Here is a 21,153-nt window from a genome sequence, read left to right on the forward strand (position 1 = left end):
TGCTTGAATATGAATTTGGAGAACTTTGAAAGTTCAAATGTTAAGTGGAATCCAAGTATAAAACCTCATAGCTAAAAGGAAAAGTAGGGAAGCTAATATTTTTGGTCCAGCAGGAGTCTAGGCTCTTTATATGTGTTAACAAATGTTCTCTAAAGTAAATAATATTAGTCCCATTTTACAGATTAGGACATCAATGCATAGAGAGTCTAAGTAAGTTATTCAGGGTCAGCCAGATAGCAAATGGGAAATATGAGATTCGAACCTAACTCTATCTGTATGTTCTGTGAAATAATCATTTAGCTTGACATCTCCATTATAGTTAGCTTTTTTTCTTGTCTATTAGAAACAAAATTCTTTAATTTTTTCTTTTTTACTTTTGGAGAGCAAGTACACCTGTACATGTGCGCAAGTGGGGGAGGGGAAGAGAGAGATGGAAAGAGAATCCTAAGCAGTCTCCGCGCTCGGTGCAGAGACCAATGTGGGGCTCGATCCCATAGCTGTGAGATCATGAGCTGAGCTGAAATCAACAGTTGGATGCAAGGAGGGGCCTGGGTTGCTCAGTCCGTTAAGCATACGACTCTTGATTTTGACTGGGGTCATGATCTCACGGTTGGTGACTTAGAGCCCCAAAGCAGGCTCTGTGCTGACAGTGCAGAGTCTGCTTGGGATGCTCTTTCTCTTGCTCTCTCTGCCTCTCTCCTGCTTGTGCTTTCTCTCTCTCACACACAAAATAAGTAAATAAACTTAAAAAAAAAATTTGAAAAGTTGGACACTTAACCAACTGAGCCACCCAGATAGCCCAGAAACAAAATTCTTCTGACCAAAGGATTTGAGGAAAGTTATAGGAGATTCTTTACTCTTGTGCTCTTTGCCCATACCTTTCAGACTTTTCTGAGTTTGAAGAAAATGAGAGAATTTTTGAAAGACTACTGAAAGACTGTTCTTCATAGCCTCCATCCTTTAGCTGAGTGTAAAACAATATTAATAAGATTTAATACTTCCCCAAGACAAGTAAGTTTTTGCTATTAGATAAATTAGTAATTTTTATGCTTAGAAAAACATTGAAGGGACACCTGCGTGGCTCAGTTGGTTAAGCATCCGACTCTTGGTTTCAGCTCATGTCATGATCTCACAGATCTCACATGAGTTGCAGAGCCTGCTTGGGATTTTCTCTCTATCCCTCTTTCTCTGCCTCTCTCCCCACCCCTTCTCTCTGTCTCTCTCAAATATAAATTTTTAAAAACCTTAAAAATTTTTAAAGAAGAACAAAAGAAAAACATTGAAAAATCATATAATTGGTCATGCTTTGAGTATTACAGTTATGAATACCATCACTTTGAATCCAGTTCCATTTACTTTATCATTAATATCCTACCCTCACCCCTCTTTCCATTACTTTCTTTAAAAATTTTTTTCATGTTTTTTCTTGAGAGAGAGACAGAGAGACAGAGATAGCACAGACAGGGGAGAGGCAAAGAGAGAGAGACACACAGAATCCAAAGCAGGCTCCAGGCTCTGAGCTGTCAGCACAGAGCCCGACTCGTGGCTTGAACCCATGATCCACAGGATAATGACCTGAGTCGACATCGGATGCCCAACCAACTGAGCCACCCAGGTGCCACTCCATTACTTTCTTTTAGAGAGCCAAGACAAAAGCTCTACAAAAGAGAATCCAATTTATCTTTCACCAAAAATCTAATATTTCAGTTTAGTATTTGGAGTAAAATATACATACAAATGTAGAATAATTGGATCTACCGCCATATCATAAAATGTATGAGGATATAGTCTGGGTCTTTTCCTTTACCACTCTAACCTCAGTATCTAGCACAGAACCTGGTATACACCTGTTATATGTTCTCAGTAAATAAATAAGAAGTATTTTGGAGATTAAATAATGATAAAATAAAAGAGGTAGAGGCATATAATAGATCTCATAGCATTTTAGAACCAGGAATGGCTTAAGAAATTATTTAGCTTAACCCCCTTTATTTCAGAGCCAAGAAAATGGAGGTTCAGAGACAGTATTAGCTATTTCAAAGGCAGGGAATTAGAAAAAAAAAAGACCAGCACTAAAATTTATATCACCTTGTTCATTGATTTGCCACATTTTCAACCTGAGAATAAAAGAAATAACCAAAAAGAAAGATTATCTCATTTAAATATTTTGTATTATCTTTAGATGAGTAAATGTAGGCCTGAAAAAGATTAGATGGGCTTTCCTGTAATGACCACATTAACAGCACTAGCATTTATTGAATGTCTACTATTGTTAGATGCTGTTCTAAGTGTTTTATGTGTAATGTCTTACTTTATCCTTACCTTAAGGTTGCAAATTATTGGAAGAGCCAGATATAGAATCTAAATCAGGAAAGCAAACCAGTTCTCTTCCAAGCTGATTTTTGCCACAGATCCAAATTTAAAAATATACATGATTTAAATACCATATACACAATGATGATTTGAAATATTAACTTAAAATGTGACATTCTACTCCTTATAATTAAATTGTAATTTTATATGGAAGAAATTGGATGATTTAAATTTTCTGTGGAGATTTTTTTAAATAGGAAGATACTGACAAATTGCTTTAGATATAATTCTTTGTGAATGTATATCAGTGTTTCTGAATCTTTTTCTCATTAATGTCCCATTAAGGAGCTTTTTTAGACATTTTTTTCCTAATTCCACAGATCAATTGTATATCTTTTATGGACTATGTGAAAGAGTAAATATTTTGTTCCCTTGCCTCTATTGAGATGTGTGATGTAGATGTGAGATTCCACAAAGTTGCTTCCAATTTTGTAGTAAATGTCTTTCACATTTTTTAGCCCTTGCCTCCCACATAATAATTTATCTGTATACATTTTATTTTATATTTTATTAAGTTTTTCAGACTTGTTTTGCACTCATTGGAGAAAAGGGTGTGACATGGGATGCCATTAAGCTGCAGATAAATATGTATACAGCACCAGTTTTACTTGGCGCATTCCTGGGAGTTTTAAATATTATTCTGATCCTTACTCTATTAAGGTAAATCAGATAGAAATTATAAAACTACTTGTGTAGATTGTGAAATTAAATAAGCATGATCGTTATTGGAAGATAATTATTCCTATGAAGTCTTTATTTGGTTTTTGATGTCTGTAGTTGTGTTCATGTTTTTTGATCAGCTAATGCATCTAGTACTTGTAACTGAAATAATAGGCAATCTGATAAATGAGACTAGATTATAAAGTCTTTGAAGATTCAAAGTTTGGTCTTGATTTACTAACTGTAGGTTTCTAAGTACAGGAATGGCATGAAAGCACAGTTTTAAGTAGATTAATGATTGGTATCAACCTGAAATACAAAAGTTACTTATATCTTTTATTTACTAGAAGAAATTTTATAAAACTACAGAAGTTTTATTACCTTGTAATTCTTTGGAGTGCTTTATTGAAGGCCCCAAAAATGTTTATAACAAATGTTTAAAATCACCGGAAAACTTTAAATATTTATTAAGTAGTTCATGTATGCTTTTGGATGAATATTGGATTGAATATTATGCTTCATTTTATATGATAAGATAATAAGAATTATAACTTGTATCTTTTAAATTTTGTTGGTTATACCTCATTGGTAACAATTTCATTACTTAGCAGTTAGTAAAAGAAACTATATCAGAATGTGAAAAGATAAAGAAGGCTACTAATAAATTAAAGCCATTTATCTATCATAGTAAGTCTTTCATAGATGCAATATTTATGTTTTTCTTTTTAAGAGAACATCGTGTGGATGACTCAGGACGACAGTGTAAAAATGTTAATTTTGAAGAAGGTACTATGACCCTTTTGACTAAATTACTATAACATTATCAAAGTGTTTCCGATTATTCTGTCTGTTTGGTATTTACTTCGATTTGCTTCTGAAAACAGTACAATGGGTGATTGGGGTAGGATCTTCAAAGTTAAAAGTTACCTAAATTAATAATTTTTTTAAAAGGCCTTCCCAGATCAGTTATTTGGTGTTCATGGCTGGCAAGATTAAAAGCATTGCTAAAAATCACTTCATCTTCTTTGCAAAGAGCCAGTATCCTAAAACCCTACAGTTCTTTAGAATGATTTCTGTAACGTTCCTATAAAATGTATCTTTCTGTTTCAAGCATTTCTTTGCTCCCTTAATCATGGAACTAGGTTTCTCTTTTGTATTTTTATTCTTTTGGTACACGCTACAAATGTACATTTTCATCCCTTAGATCTTTCTCTGACTTAGAAGTAAGTAACCAATCTGGTCAGTAGATATGTCTTCCTAAGTAAACCCTTATTTAAGTACTAATTATATTCTCCATGGGGAGTGTCCCCCTCTGTACAAAAGATTGCAACTCAGTTCTTGCCTTTAAGGAGTTTGTTCCTGGGAGTTTTAAATATTAGAAAAGTTGTGGAAAAGACATAGTATCTTCTATAGCCATTTTATTTAATTTTCACAACAAAACTAGTGGAAGGAAAGTTGAAAGTAGGGTAGAGAGCAGACTGGTGAAGAATGTTAGTAACTTTTTGAGAAAAAGGAGAAGTATGACAGTAGTCAGATTTCAGGTGAGACTAGTCCAGATGTGTGAAGGCCTGAACTAGGGCAGCAACTAAGAATGGAAAAGAGACAGATGTGAGTTTTTGAAGAAAAAAAAATTAAGATTCTTGATAGATTGGATAGGAATTATTAAGAAATAGAGGGAGTTGTTGAAGATGTCTGTCAGGGTTTGAGTCTAGATAAGTGAAAGAATGGGAGAGAACAAGAATTTAGGAAAGGACATTCGCTGAACAGAGAAAATGATTTCAGTTTGAATCAAGCTAAATATACTGCTACACTAGAACAGCAAGAAAATGCCAGAGGCATTTGTAATTTTGGCTTTAGAGATCAAAGCTAGAGATACAAATATCAGAGTAAGCCATTGAAAAACACGACAGCAACAAAGAGAGAGTGAAAGAAAAAAGGAAAGGGAGGGGTACATGCATCAAGTGTGACAAAATATTGTTGAATATAGGGGCTGAATATATATTTCATATTTTTCAAAATAAAAAATGAAAGAAAAGAAGGAATGGTGAGGAAGTGCCCGCAAGGGGTATAAGCCACTTTTTTTTTAAGGTGAAAAATAGGGTACTAACTTAAAAGACCTATCAGGTAAAAGGAATGAGCAAGTTAAGGAGGGTGAGTTTGAGGTGCTGAGAAAAAAACATAAGAAGCAAAATCTTTCAGAAGTTGGAAGGGGGTAGCAATATTGATTAGGACTTCATGGAGTTTAATGTGCTTCAAAAACACCTGGAAACCTTGTTAAAATGGGTTCTGATTCAGTAGGCCTTGGAGGGGGAGGGGTCTAAGTGGGTTGTCAGATTAAATACAGGATGCCCAGGAGAATTTGAATACTTTTTTAGTATAAATATGTCCCGGCTGGGTAATTTTGGATTTCAGATAAGGAACAAATAATCTTTTAGTATAGATATGCCTCAAATATTTCATGGGACATTCTTATATTTAAATTTCAAATTTTGCATGGAAAATAGTTAAAATTATTGTTTATCACAAATTCAAACTTAACTGAATATCCTGTATTTTTATTTACTAAATCTGGCAAACCCAGTGAGATTCTGAGAACCTACATTTATAGTAAGCTATCATGGGAGCTGATGCTACTGGTCTAAGGACGATAGCAAAAATTTGGAACTATACTGTCTAATATGGTGGCTGCCAGCCACATTTGCCTATTTAAATTTAAATTAAGCTAAATTACATTGAAGAAATTCCTCAGTCACACAGTAACACTGTAAGTGTTTAATTATGGGTCTGTGGCTAGTGGCTGTTTGGAGAGCAAAGAGAAAGAACATTTCCATCATGTCAGAGTTCTATTGCACAACACTGCCCTAAAGCACAGATGAGAGTTTAGAAAGACCAGATCTATTTTCTTTCATAATATTTCTAGGTACTTCAAAATAATTTCTAAAACAGAAATCATTTTTAAATTTCACTAAATATTGGGGCGCCTGGGTGGCTCAGTCAGTTAAGTGTCTGACTTCAGCTCAGGTCATGATCTCACGGTCCGTAAGTTCAGGCCCCGCGTTGGGGGCTGACAGCTCAGAGCCTGGATCCTGTTTCAGATTCTGTGTCTCCCTCTTTCTGTCTCCTCCCCCGCTCATGCCCTGTTTCTCTTTTCTCAAAAATAAATAAATGTTAAAAAAAATTTTTTTAATTTTTCAGTAAATATTTAAATAAAATATTTCTGCTTTTTCCCTACTATTAAAAATGTTATCATTGGATAGGATCATAATTGCTAACTACATAGTTTTTGAATCAATATATTAGTGTAGTCTTTTCCTAAAATTCTTATAATTTTGATACCCAGTCAATCCTCACAATCTAGGATGCAACATTTCTGAGCTTTCCCACTGAAGCCAGCACTGGGTAGAGGCTGCAGGAAACTAACCATATATGATGCAAACTCCAGTCTAACTTGGGGCAATGTTGCTTTTTAATTCAAAGGAGTAAAGACTGGGTTCAAGGTGGTAACAGAGAATCAGGCAGGTCTGTCCCGAGTAATATAAGGTCCACAAGGATCAGGGTCTATCCCGGAAAAGGATCTGGACAAAGGTGACCAGTTTTCTTTGTGCCATTAGAAAGGGAGGTCATAACTCTTTGTTGAGTGTTCAGGGTGCTTAATTGTCCCCAGATATAGCAGACTATTTCCAAGTCTCATTTATTATTGGAGGAGGAACTCCTTGTCAGGAATCCTGAGATATAAAGGGAAACGCTATTATGAGAAAAATTATAGAAACTTACTGTATCTTGGGAAAGTAGCCCCGTACCCCCTGCTGGTGTTACATACACACTTAAAGATAGCATAAAATGAAAACATTATTGAATTACTTGTTTGGTTTACTCTGAATAAGTAGGTAAATTGTAAAATAGCATGACAAATGTATATAAGTAGGTGTATTTCGCTTCACACTTCTCAGTTATATAAGGAATAACTAATATTGAGTATGTAGCTTAATACATAGTTTAAGATAAGTCAATACGCTCACTTCCTCCTAATTTATAAAAGCACCATCAAATCTTGGTGGTAATTTACAAAATATATTTCCTTGCAAAAATATAAATGATAATATAAGGATTTTTTAAAAACTGTCTTATAACGTATAAGGATATTTACTCATACTAATTTCACATAACATTGAAATTCAAAATACATATCCACTGAAGTGAATCACAGAACTAGCTGATTTAATAAACTATGAAAAAATCCTCATAAATTTAAGATTTAGGTAAAATAGAAAAAAAAACTTGCAGTAGAAATTTAAAGCAAATATATTTAGAATGAGCTCATTTTATAGAATTTTATTCTATACCTATTTTGGATCAAGAGACAACAAATAGAAAATCTGAGTATTTCCTATAGATAACAGAATTGAAGTATATCTCCTGGGAAGAAAATTCACGTTATTTTTAAAAGCCATTTTGGCGCGCCTTGGTGGCTCAGTCGATTAAGCGTCTGACTTCGGCTCAGGTCATGATCTTCGGTCCATGGGTTCAGCCCTGTGTCTGTTCTGTGCTGACAGCTCAGAGCCTGGACCCTGCTTCAGATTCTGTGTCTCCCTCTCTCTCTGCCCCTCCCCTTCTCGTGCTCTGTCTGTCTCTCTCAAAAATAAATAAAGATTAAAAAAAATTTTTTAAGCTATTTAAAAATTACTTCTATGGTATAAATTGTTACTTTTAAACCACTTAGAAGCCTGAAAGTGATTTTAAATATTTAGTCACAGAATTTGCTACATATAGTTTCTACATTATTTTAGTGTCAAAAGAAAAATTAGATGTTTAAGTAATACAGTTTTTCTCCTGTTTATTATAGCAAGTACAGATGAAGTTCAGTTTCCCCAAGGAAATATTGATCAAGTTGCTGTTTTGGCCACCAATGTTCTGTTTTTTGTGATTCTGTTTATCTTTGCCCTTTTTGAAACGTAAGTTTTATTCTGTCTTCATTTATATCATATTATGTAAATCATCTGTATTTCTTAATGCAATATTAATAGGCTTATCGATATTCTCAGAAACTTTATGGAAGGCATACGTTTTGTCATGATGTAAAAAGTATACATAAATTTTATGCTTTTAACCTGAATATAGTTAATTCTCTGTCTATAATATTACTTTATCTTTCCTCCCTTTCTTGGAATTTTATGATAAATATAGTTATAAAACTTTAGTGCCATGAGTAAATTAACTTTAAGCTATATAACTCTCTATGTATATGGAGTTCAGCCTGGCAGTGTTAACTCTATTTAACATCTGATGCTGATCCTGAAAAAAAAACTAGTTTGATATATTACAAAATCTCTGCCTTGTGTAAGATTTGTTGAGCTTTAGTTATCATATGGCTTTTTTATTTTTAAAATGCCTTTCCATTATGTTATAAAAATAATATATTCTTGGTGTAAATATGCTAAACACTGCAACTGTATTTCCATATCCATTCCTTTCCCTGGAAGTAACCACTGCTAATACATTATTGTGTAATTTTTCAAATATTTTTTCTATACAACTGTAAGTACTAGTAGTACTTACATGTGTAAGTACTCATATGTGCTATAATGTGTGTGTGTCTATTAAATCAACATAGACTATGTGACATTATCATTTGAAAATTTGGTTTATTCTTTTGTCAATACGTTGTAACATTTTTATGCCAATACATATAGATTTGCTTGATTTTTATTTTTTTTAGTTTATTTTTATTTTTTAAATTTTTGAGATATGTGAAAGTTTCAGTTCATTTGATTTTGGGGGCATTTTTAAAAATTGTGGTAAAATGCACATAACATAAAATACATCATTTTAACTATTTTTAATCATACAATTCAGTGGCATTGAGTGTATTCACAAATGTTGTACAACCATAACCCCTATCCATTTCCAGAATCTTTTCATGATTCCAAACAGAAGCTCTATACCCATTAAACAGTAAGTCCCCATTCCCCCTCACCCAGCTCCTGGGAGCCTTTATTCTACTTTTTCCAATCTAGGTACCTATATAAATGGACTCATACAACACATTTCCTTTTGTCCTTTGTGCCTCGCTTATTTCACTTAGCATGGTGTTTTTAAATGTTCATTCCTGTTATAGCATGTATCTGAATTTCATACATTTTAATGGCTAAAAAATATTCCATAGTCTATATATACCAATTTCATTTATTCATTCATCTATTGATGGACATTTGGGTTATTTCCACCTGTGGGCTATTGTGAATAATGCTATGATGCTGTGATGAATGTTGGTGTACAAGTATCTGTTTAAGTCTCTGCTTTCAGTTCTTTTGGTTGTACACCCAGAAGTGGATTTGCTGGATGATATAGTAATTCTATGTTTAAGATATTTAGAATTCACCAAATCATTTTCCACATCAGCTGTTCTGATTTTAAAATTTTAAATGGTGGTATTCTTTTGTTTTTAAAGAATGAATATTTTAAATATATTTCAATTCCATTTTGCATCCAGTTAACAGAGGAGATACAAAATAGGAAACGAAGCTTGGCAAGGAAGGAGACAGATAGTCAAATAAAGGAAGAGCAACATTCAGAGGTAGGAAGAGAGATATATACATTCAAAGATAGTGATAAAAGAGACTAAGGAAGAGAAAAAGTCCAACAAGTTTCTAATAACCTAATAATAGTAACATTACTACTATTATATTATTACTTATTTCGATGAAATAAAAAAGAAACCACTTTAAACCAAATTTAACCATGATTAGTTAGTTAGAAGGGTAGGAATTATGGTTGATTTCTTTTCCTGTCTTTTAGGCTTTCTGCAATATGGATATGTTACTTATATAATTAAAATGAATATTAGTAAATAAAAATACAATCAAACTTAGTAGTTTGTGCATGTAACAACTAAATGTGTTAAAAAATTTTTATATAGAGAGCTGGTATCTTTGCTAAAAGAGATGCAAATTCTTGAATGTGTCAGTATCATTATTAAAGCTTCTATTTCACTTTTATAATGACTATGATTTAAATAAATAACAATAATTTGTTTTTCTTAGCATCGTTACTCCATTAACAATGGATATGTATGCCTGGACTCGAGAACAAGCTGTATTATATGATGGAATAATACTTGCTGCTCTTGGAGTTGAGGCAATTCTTATTTTCATGGGGGTTAAATTACTTTCCAAGAAGTAAGTTATGTGTCTTTGGTTTTGTTTCACTCAATTTTAAAATACGCTTTTAAAAAAGTCTTTTTTTAAAAAGGGAAACATGGAATGAATCCAACATCTCACATCACCTTCAGAATACCTACAAGCCTTCACATCTTTCCAACCTGATCTCCCATTGAGAAGCTAACAATGTAAACAAATGTTATCTCTCCATTGAAAGCTAATAATATAAACAAATATGTTAGTAAAATAAAATAATAAAGCTTTTCTCTCATTATATATTAGTTTTAGTACTTGAGTGTTTGCGAACAGATTTAAAGTTTATTAAGGGAGCACATATTTCTATACCATATGGTATATTCTTTGGTAAAGCAAGATATTTTACCAAGTGAATTAATTGTCTTCTAATGTATCTTTTGTATATTATGTTTTATTTGAAGTATTTCTAAAAGTGTATTTTATAAAACTTTGTTCTGCTGTATATATATGTATGTATATATATGTATATGTATATATTTATATATATTATATGTGTGTATATGTATGTTATGCAACAGAAAGGATTTAGTGGTTAAGTCTGGAAAATTGTGCTTAAAATTGCCAAACTTCTTTATCTAAAACTTCCAAATCTTCAGTACTTATATATATTATCATAATGACAAATATATTATGTAGCATAATATAGTTACTGTACAAAGTTGTTTGTAGCTTTGACTAGAGACCATTATTTTAAAGAAGCATTTTGTAAAGCTACAACCGTAAAAAACATGCTTTGGGGGAAGTGTTTGTATAAAATTAAATTCATTCATGTCCAAGATGAGACATTCGTTGATGAATTTAAGCAATCCTAACAATTTAATTATTCTTAAAATATTTTAATGATACTTTAGAATTTTATAACGTTCTAAAATCAATTAACACATCTTGATTCAGTGTGTCAGGTTATGTGCAATGGGGGGGGGGGGGTACTATGAAGATTCCTGTGTGTATAAAGCCAAGAAGCAGGGACAAGATACAGATATAGACATAGACATAGATTTATATTCAAAATTAAATAACAGTAAATGCATTACATCTTGCTATAGAAATAGGTATTCTTACAGATTGTCCAATTCCATACCTTCAGAGAGCTTGTGTTCTATTGGGCGGGAAAACCAATAAACAAAAATATGAAGTCAGGTAATGGTAAATACTGTGAAGAAGAATGGAGCAGAGGAAGAGAATAAAGAGTAGCAAGAGCAGGGTTGGGAGAGAGAGTGGCAGTGTTATTTTGACTGACTGCTCTAGGAAGGCATGTTTGAAGAAGTTACATCCAATCAGAGACCTCAACAAAGTCAGAAGACAGTCATGCAGGGGGTCTGGAACTCTCTTCTTCCAGAAGACTGAGCTTTGTGTGTTTAAGGAAAAAGCAGGAAGGCAAGTTTGGCCAGAGCAGGAAAGAAATGGCAATGGGAAATATCAGGTTGGAAAGATGTGAATCCTAGGTATTCTGAAGGTGATGTGAGGTGTTTGGGTTTGTTTATTTTGTTTTGGGAAGTCGTTGGTCTTGTTTGTAAATTTCATTTTTTATTATGGAAAATTTCTAACATATACAAAGGTGTAGATAGCATCATGTACTGAATTTCTAATATCCATTACCCAGCTTCAATGATTACCAATCCTTGAATAATTGTGATTCATTTATATAGTTCTACCCACTCCACACTCCCTATCCCCTATACCTAGATTATTTTGAAGCCTGTCCCAGATATCATTTCATATCTTCCATAAATATTTCAGTATGTATCTCTAAAAGTTCATGATGACAGCATTATCACATCTAAAAATGTTAACAGTGATTTCTAAGTATCATCAAATATCCAGGCAGTATTCAAGTTTCCTCCACTGGTTTAAATGTTTTTTAAATTTACTTTGTTTTGTTTCATATTGTTTTATTTTGTTTCACAGCTTACTTGACTCAGGCTCTTAAGTTTCTTTTTTTTTTTTTTTTAATGTTTCTTTTTATTTTTGAGAGAGAGAGACACAGAGCATGAGCAGGGGAAGGACAGAGAGAGAGGGAGGCACAATCTGAAGCAGGCTTCAGGCTCTGTCAGCACAGAGCCCAACACAGGGCTCAAACCCACAAACCATGAGATCATGACCTGAGCCAAGTGCTTAACCGACTGAGCCACCCAGGCTCTCCGAGGCTCTTAATTTTCCTAAGTCTCTTTTAATCTATAGGTTTTCAAGAAACCAGGATGTATGCTTTATAGTTTCTCACATTTTAGAGCTCACTGATTGAATTCCTATGGTGGTGGTGGTGTTGTCATTGTTGTTAACATATTCCTGTGTTTCTGTATTTCTGAAAAATTGGTACTTGTATCTAGAACCTTGATGAAATTTGAGTTCAATTTTTTGTCAAGAATATACTTTGTAGGTGGTAATATGTGCTTATATCAGGAGAAATATATTTTGTTTATCTCTTTTTATAATGTTAGTGACCATTGGTCATTTCTAGGTTCATTAATATATTAATAGATAATTGAAAAATGTTGACATTTTAATTCTATCATGTCTTTATATAATTTTTTGGAATACTTTCTATGAAGAGAACCTTCTTATCACCAATTATTTGGTTATCTTGTACAGTTTGTACAGGAAAGACAAGATGATTGTTTCCTTTTATTAACTGAGTTTTAAAATAATGAGTTTATTTAAAACATACTCTAAAAGTAACCAAGAGAATTTTATTTTAATATAATATGAATTCATAGATTATAACATGTGTTTTAATCCATTGTCATTACTATTTGTTCTGTTGTTCGCACTGTTGTGTTTTGGCCAGTGTCTTCAAATTGGCTCAGAGTACCTTTATCTAAGTACCAAGAGTACCTAGTAGCCACTGATAGCTTCTGTGTTCTTTGGTATGAAAAAACTATCCAGGCTCATCTTATACGTTTTCTGTCCAAGATCTAAAATCAACTGGTTCCTTTTAGTGGAAAATTATATTTAGCATTCATATTAGTTGGTATATGACTAAAAGCATCAAGATATTATAGCGTAATTTATAAAATATAAAAGTAATGAAACTATGTAATAATGTTTTGTTTTTAAATTACAGAGTTTCTGTTCTTTAACAGGATTGGTGAGCGTGCTATTCTACTGGGAGGACTCATCGTTGTATGGGTTGGCTTCTTTATCTTGTTACCTTGGGGAAATCAGTTTCCCAAAATACAGTGGGAAGGTATAGCTATACTTATTTCTATAATGTTAGCCCCTGTTATTCATTTAAAATTAGTAAGTAATACACTGTACTAATTTTGTTTTTACAGAGTTACATAATAATTCAATCCCTAATACCACATTTGGGGAAATTATTATTACTCTTTGGAAGTCTCCAAGAGAAGATCGCAACGAAGGACCCACTGGTTGCCCAATTGAACAAGCCTGGTGCTTCTACACTCCCATGATCCATCTGGCTCAGTTCCTCACAGCAGCTATGCTAATTGGAGTAGGCTATCCATCCTGCAATGTTACGTCCTATACGTTGTATTCAAAAATTCTGGGACCAAAACCTCAGGTGAGCAAGTTATCCTGATACTGCAATCACATGAAATATACTTGTAGGTACATTTTTTGCTACCATTCTGTGTTTTTACACAAGCTGAGTTGGTGGGTTTTTGTCATATTCAGCACCTTAAATTAAAAAAAAAAAAAAAAAAACTTTTATAAAGTACTTCTAGGACTTAGTATGTTGAAATTTAACAACGAGTACTCTAAGTTAGAGCTCAAAAATGTTTTGAATTCAAGATTGTGAGCTCAAAATCATTTTCAGAAGAAAAAATATCTGAAGCATAAATTTTTGAAACTCATCCTTAAACTAGGCAAAAGTTAGGAAACCAAAATTGATAGACAAATGTGGATCTAGGCTTAATTTCATCCGGTCCTAGAGACAATTACTAAGAGATGAAAACACAGCAGTCTTAAACATGTATAGCAGCTATGTATAATTTAAAATTCATTTTTATTATAAGAATTTTCATATTCATTATATAAAAATTAGAAAAAATATAAAGTCCAAATGGAGAAAACTATCAGAGACAATTAATTTTGGTGAAATTATACTTCCAGTCTTTTATCTATGTCTGTGGCTGTTTAACACAAAAACAGGATTATATCATTGTTACTATTTTATAGTCTGCTTTTAAAAAAATATAACAATATATTGTAAATATTCTCCCATGACATTTAATTTTATTTTTTTAATTTTTTTAAATTTTTTATTTTTAAATACATGGAATACATTTATTCCATGGAATACATTGTATTCCATTTTATTTATGTACCATCATTTATTCATTTTCCAAATATAGTACATTTAGGTTATTTTCGGGGTTTACTTGTAACCCTTCTTTTTAGTAGAAGTTATTTAAATGGTCACAAAATGAAAATGCTACTTTCCTCTTTAAAAATTACACTGATGGAGTGCCTGGGTGGCTCAGTCAGTTATGCGTCTGACTTCGTCTCAGGTCATAATCTCAAAGCTTGTGAGTTTGAGCCCTACATCCGGCTCTGTGCTTGACAGTTTGCAGTATGGAGCCTGCTTTGGATTCTGTGTCTTTCTCACTCTCTGACCCTCCCCCACTCATGATCTATCTGTCTCTCCTTCAAAAATAAACAAACATTTAAAAAAATTTTTTTAAACAATAAAATAAAATAATTGCACTGATAATGTTACATTTTCAGGGCAGAAATTAGTATTTCTATTGAAATAAGACAAAGAGAAAAGAAAATTTTTAATACTGTGTTTTTAAGGTATATAGTAGGAAGACATTTGGTACTTTCTGAGTCTTTTAATCCTTAAAATTGTATTTTCAAAACCAAGAATAAAAGCACATAACAAAAGCAATGTATGATAGTTGTAAAAAATTCAAATAGTTTGAAATGTGTATAGCAGAAAATGAAGACTCCCCTTAGCCTCAACACACTAAAGTCAACCCCTGTTCACTTCATTTGTATGCCTCAAGACATCTTTCTATACCTATTCAAGCATATGCAGACCCATGCCTTTTTTTTTTAATTGGAAGATATTTATTAGTATGTAGTATTTAGTTATTTATAAATGAGTGTTAAGTATCAATGATACAATTAGTGAGCTACAATTATGAAAATGTTTTTTGTATATTACAAGTATTTATTTATTATTTTTTTCTTCTAAGTTTTTATTTAAATTCAAGTTAGTTAACATATAGTGTAGTATTGGTTTCAGGAGTAGAATTTAGTGATTCATCACTTACATATAATACTCAGGCTCATCACAAGTGCCCTCCTTAATGCCCATTACACCCATTTAGCCCATTCCCACCCACCCACCTCCCCTCCAGCAACCCTCAGTTTGTTCTCTACAGTTAAAGAGTCTCTTATGGTTTACCTGCCTCTCTGTTTTTATCTTATTTTATTTTCCCTTCCCCAATATTCATCTTTTTTGTTTTGTTTTTGTAAGTTCATTTATTTATTTTAGAAAGAGAGAGCAGGGGAGGAGCAAGAGAGAGGAAGAGAGAAAATCCCAAGCAGACTTTGTGCTGTCAGCACGGAGCACAATGTGGAGTTCGATCTCATGAACTGTGAGATCATGACCTGAGGCAAAATCAAGAGTTGGATGCTTAATCGACTAAGCCAATCAGGCGCTCCTCATCTGTCTTGTTTCTTAAATTCCACATATGAGTGAAATCATAAGCATTTGTCTTTCTCTGACTTATTTCACGTCACACAATACACTCTAGTTCCATCCATATTGTGGCAAATGGCAAGATTTCATTCTTTTTGATGGCTGAGTACTATTCCATTGTATATATATGCCACATCTTCGTTATCCATTCATGAATCACAGATATTTGGGGTCTTTCCATAATTTGGCTATTGTTGATAGTGCTGCTATAAACACTGAGGTGCACCTGCCCCTTCAAATCAACATTTTTGTACCCTTTTGATGAATACCTAGTAGCACAATTGCTGGGTTATAGGGTGTTCTATTTTTAACTTTTTGAGGAACCTTCATACTGTTCTCCAAAGTGGTTGCACCAGTTTGCATTCCCACCAACAGTGTGAGAGGGTTCCCTTTTCTCCACATCCTCGCCAGCATCTGTTGTTGCCCGAGTTGTTAATTTTAGCCATTCTGACAGGTGTGAGGTGGTATCTCATTATGGTTTTGATTTGTATTTCTGTGATGATGAGTGACATTGAGCATCTTTTCATGTATCTATTAGCCATTTGTACATCATCTTTGGAGAAATGCCTGTTCATGTCTTCTGTTGTTTTTTTCGCTGGGTTATTTGGTTTTTGGGTGTTGAGTTTGATAAGTTCTTTATTGATTTGGGATACTAGCCCTTTATACAATATGTCATTTGCAAATATCTTCTCCCATTCCATTGGTTGCCTTTTAGTTTAGCTGATTGTTTCCTTTGCTATGCAGAAGTTTTTTCTCTTGATGAAGTGCCAGATAGTTCATTTTTGCTTTTGCTTCCCTTGCCTCTGGATATGTGTCTAGTAAGAAGTTGCTATGGCCAATGTCAAAGAGATTGCTGCTGTGTTCTCCTCTAGGATTTTGGTGGTTTCCTGTCTCACATTTAGGGTCTTTCATCCATTTTGAATTTATTTTCATGTATGGTTTAAGAATGTGGTCCAATTTCATTTGTCTGCATGTCACTATCCAGTTTTCTCAACACCATTTATTGAAGAGACTGTCTTCTTTTGCATTGGATATTCTTTCCTGCTCTGTCAAAGATTAGTTGACCATATAGTGGTGGGTCCATTTCTGGATTCTGGATTCTGTTCCATTGATCTATGTGTCTGTTTTTGTGCTAGTACCATATTATCTTGATGATTACAGCTTTGTAATACATACATGAAGACTAGAATTGTGATGCCTCCCACTTTGCTTTTCTTTTTCATCATTATTTTGGCTATTTGGGAGTATTTTCTGATTCCATACAAATTTTAGGATGCACTCATGCCTTAAAAAAATTTTTTTTAACTTTATTTTTTTTGAGAGAGAGAGAGACAGAGAGCAAGCTGGGGAGGGGCAGAGAGAAAGGGAGACAGAGAATCCTAAGCAGGCTCTGTGCTGTTAGCTCGAAGCCCCACTTGGGGCTCGCGTGAAATCATGACCTGAGCCGAAATCAAGAGTCAGATGCTTAACCAACTGAGCCACCCAGACGCCCCTAGAACGCACTCATGCCTTTACAAAAAAAAAAAAAAAAAAAAGAATTGTCTGACTTCGGCTCAGGTCATGATCTCACGGTTCGTGGGCTTGAGCCCTGCATTGGGCTCTGTGCTGACAGCTCAGAGCCTGGACCCTGCTTTGGATTCTGTGTCTCCCTCTCACTCTGCTCCTCCCCCCTCATGCTCTGTCTCTCTCTCTCTCAAAAATAAATAAACATTAAAAAAAAATTTTTAATTAAAATTAAAAAAATAAAACAATATATTCTATCTCATGTACGTAATATTTTTTCGCATCTTGTAGTGTTTTACTTAACAGCCATAGTCTTCTTTCCTTGTTAGTGCATATAGATGTTCTCATTATAATATCTTACTCTATATAGGACCTTATTCTTTTAAGCAACTGATTAGCATTCTATTCATTAAATACACTGTAATATATTTACTTAATCCACCATTGATTGACGGTTAGGCTGTTTTCAATTTGGAGATATTAAAAGTGTTACTGCACTGTACATTCTTGGGTAGATTGTATTGGTTATAGTTTGGAGTATAGTAGTTGGAAGAGTGACATTATGGTATAGTGGAAAGTGGTATAGTGGATTCAGCCAAACAAACCTTCAAAATATTTTGGACAATTACTTGAATTTTCTAAGCTTCAGCTTTCACATTTGTTAAATGAGGGTAATAACAGTTGCAGAAATTTGTGTATATTGGAAACAATATATGTAAAGTACCCAGCACAGTGTTGGGAATATACTAAGTACAAAATAAGTGTTAGCCATAAAGGGTAGATTTAAAAAATTTTATTGTTTCCATGGCTTCAGTAGACATTGGACATTGTTTGTATGCTTATACTACTTTTATTTTTCCTAAACTGACTAATCAAGTAAGTATACTGTTCATTATTTGCTGTATTTATAGAGAGACATTTTATATTTAATTTAAAAATAAAAGATGGAGAAAGTGATTTTTGTGAGTTTGTCATAGTTTGGTAATAGTACTTTCATCCTTATTTTTAAAATGACTAAACCTAAATATCAGTCTGCTTTTCTCTCTCTCCACCACAGGGTGTGTACATGGGCTGGTTAACAGCTTCTGGAAGTGCAGCACGGATTCTTGGACCTGTGTTCATCAGCCAAGTGTACACTTCCTGGGGTCCACGATGGGCATTCAGCCTTGTGTGTGGAATAGTGGTGCTTACCATCATGCTCCTGGGTGTGGTTTACAGAAGACTTGTTCCTTTTTCTGTAAGGCATGGAAGGATTCAAGAATAACCTAACTAACTCTATGATGGAAAGTACTTATATGGGGTTTCTTCTTCCAGGGCTCTGTAAGACAGTTGCTATGAGTCAATTTCCAAAAGTCAGGCTGCAAATATTATGTATTTTGAATAACAAGAACATATATTGATTAATATAGGGAATTCTACATGTAAATACGAACAGTAATATAATATAAAAACACTCTGGTTCACAATTTCTGTATTTCAAAAAGTATTCTTCATATAACACCTCTTTAGCGGTTACATGAACTCATGAGTGGACAGTGGTTTATAAATATGAAGTTGTGCTCTTAATTCAAACTGCAGAGGTGTCATTAAAATAATGAGAAAGTATTTATGCAGGGAAGCCATAAGGAGAGTTCTTTATGAATTACCAATAACAAAAAAAATGAAATTATAGAAATTATCTACCTAAATAGAGGTACCTATGTTTGAAGATACCTACTTTTTATTTACTTAAAAAATGCAGCTTCTATTATCGAATTTCCTTATGAAATAAAAATCATGACTCTTAACTTTTCCATTTACCATGCCTACCATCCTACCTTACCTTCTATAAGGCATTATTTTTAATTCTATACCTTCTGTCCTATTTTAGTTCCCTAATAGGAGAAAGTACAAATAATTCTAATATTTGAGCAGTAAAGAAGATTAAGAGATCAAGATGGATTTCACTACCTTTGGTAGGACTAATTATTTTTTTCTTTCAAGTACTAATAAATAATTCACTTTAGAAACATAAGCCAGGTATGTTACTGTATACATATACTGAATAGCAAACTGTTTATTAAAATTACTGACATTTTTCAACTCCCTTAAATTCTAGAGAAAAACTATTACTTTAATTATTTAATTAAATTATTTAATTTATTTACTTTTCCCATTTCTCAGTAGTGACAGGGAAGACACAGCAGTTTCCAAACAATGTCTATGTAGCTATTCAGAACTGCAGAATTTTAAATTTGGATGGGCCATGACAGCCCCAATCTAATTAGGCTAATAAATATTTTAGGTAAAATTGCTTTAATCTAACAGTTTACTGAGTTTACTTGAAGTGGGCTAAATCATACTCTCTATGTGTACATTTCTACCTCTACATAAATTGAATGCTCATAAATGGAACTACTATAGAATTATGTATGTGGATAATCAATATTACCAAAAAATGCTAAAATATTTCTAAATATTTTTCCAAATGTTTCCTACTGTAAGTTCTATTTTCAAATCTGAAAGCAAACAAGTAAACACTATAATCTGCACTTTATACTATGTTTGTTGTATTCTTGTGGGGTTTTTTTTCCCTTTTACTTTCTCTCTTTCTTTTCTTTTTTTTTTTTTTTTTTTTTTGGCTTGAAAAACAGAAATTTATTTCTCACAGTTCTGGAGGCTAGAAGTCTAAGACCAAGATTGTCAGCAGGGTTAGTTAGTTTGTTCTGAGGTCATTCCTTGACTTGTAAAAGGATATCTTCTCTCTGGATCTTTTGTTTGTTTGTTTGTTTTTACAGCTTTATTGAGATATAATTGACATATAACATTGTGTAAGTTTAAAGTGTACAATGTGATGATTTGATAAACTTATATATAGCAAAATGATTACCACCATAGCACTAGCCAACACCTCCATCCTATCACATAATTATCATTTCTTTTTTTTTGTGGTGAGAACATTTAAGATCTCTCTTTGCGACTTTTAAGTATATAATACAGTATTATTAATTGTGATCACCATGCTGTATAACAGATCCCCAGAATTTAGTCATCTTATCACAGGAAGTTTGTTCTCTGACCAGCATCCCATTTCCTCCACCCCTTAGCCCCTGTCAACCACCATCCCACTCTCTGCTTCTAACAGTTAAGTTCTTTTAGATTTCACATACAAGTAATATCAGATAGTATTGTCCCTCTCTGTCTGACTTCTTTCACTTAGCATAATGCCTTCAAGGTCCACCCATGTTTTCACAAATGGCAGGATCTCCTTATTTCTCATGGCTGAATAATATTCCAACACATACACACATCTTTATTCATCCACTGATAGACATCTGTGTTGTTTCCATATCATGGCATTTGTGAATAATGCTGCAATGAACATGGGAGTGCACATATCTCTTTAAAATTCTGCCTTCATCTCCTTTGGATATATACCCATAAGAGGGATTGCCACATCTTTTGGTAGTTCTTATTTTTTGAGGAACCTCCATTCTGTTTTCCACAGTGACTGCACCAGTTTACATTCCCACAAACAGGACACAAGGGTTCCCTTTTCTCCACATTCTCACTTGTTATTTCTTGTCTTCTTTGATAATAGTTATTTTAACTAGTGTGAGGTGATGACATCTTATTGTGGTTTTCATTTGCATTTCCCTGTGGATTAGTGATGTGGAGCATCCTTTTATGAACCTGCTTTCTTATACCATATGTATGCCCTTTGGAAAAATATCCATTCAGATCTTAAAAAAAATTTTTTTTTTTTTTAAGTAAGCT

At 33.3% G+C, this 21,153-nt stretch overlaps 1 protein-coding gene across 6 annotated transcripts in view; it reads left to right on the forward strand.

Moving 5' to 3' along the window:
* The window catches only part of MFSD8 (major facilitator superfamily domain containing 8), a 48,307-nt gene extending 27,616 nt beyond the window's left edge, over positions 1-20,691 (forward strand). For 5 of the 6 annotated variants that reach the window (XM_047855389.1, XM_047855390.1, XM_047855391.1 and 2 more), the window contains 7 exons: positions 2,889-3,033; positions 3,764-3,819; positions 7,877-7,985; positions 10,074-10,208; positions 13,307-13,410; positions 13,499-13,746; positions 18,455-20,691. In XM_047855389.1, the coding sequence (XP_047711345.1) occupies positions 2,889-3,033; positions 3,764-3,819; positions 7,877-7,985; positions 10,074-10,208; positions 13,307-13,410; positions 13,499-13,746; positions 18,455-18,661 (1,004 nt within the window). In that variant the 3' untranslated portion in view covers positions 18,662-20,691. The remainder of the gene's footprint in view (positions 1-2,888; positions 3,034-3,763; positions 3,820-7,876; positions 7,986-10,073; positions 10,209-13,306; positions 13,411-13,498; positions 13,747-18,454) is intronic. The other variant, XM_047855393.1, reaches the window with a different exon arrangement.
* Positions 20,692-21,153: the final 462 nt, after the last annotated feature.

Source organism: Prionailurus viverrinus, chromosome B1 (assembly GCF_022837055.1).
Source record: "Prionailurus viverrinus isolate Anna chromosome B1, UM_Priviv_1.0, whole genome shotgun sequence".
NCBI classification, from domain to species: domain Eukaryota; kingdom Metazoa; phylum Chordata; class Mammalia; order Carnivora; family Felidae; genus Prionailurus; species Prionailurus viverrinus.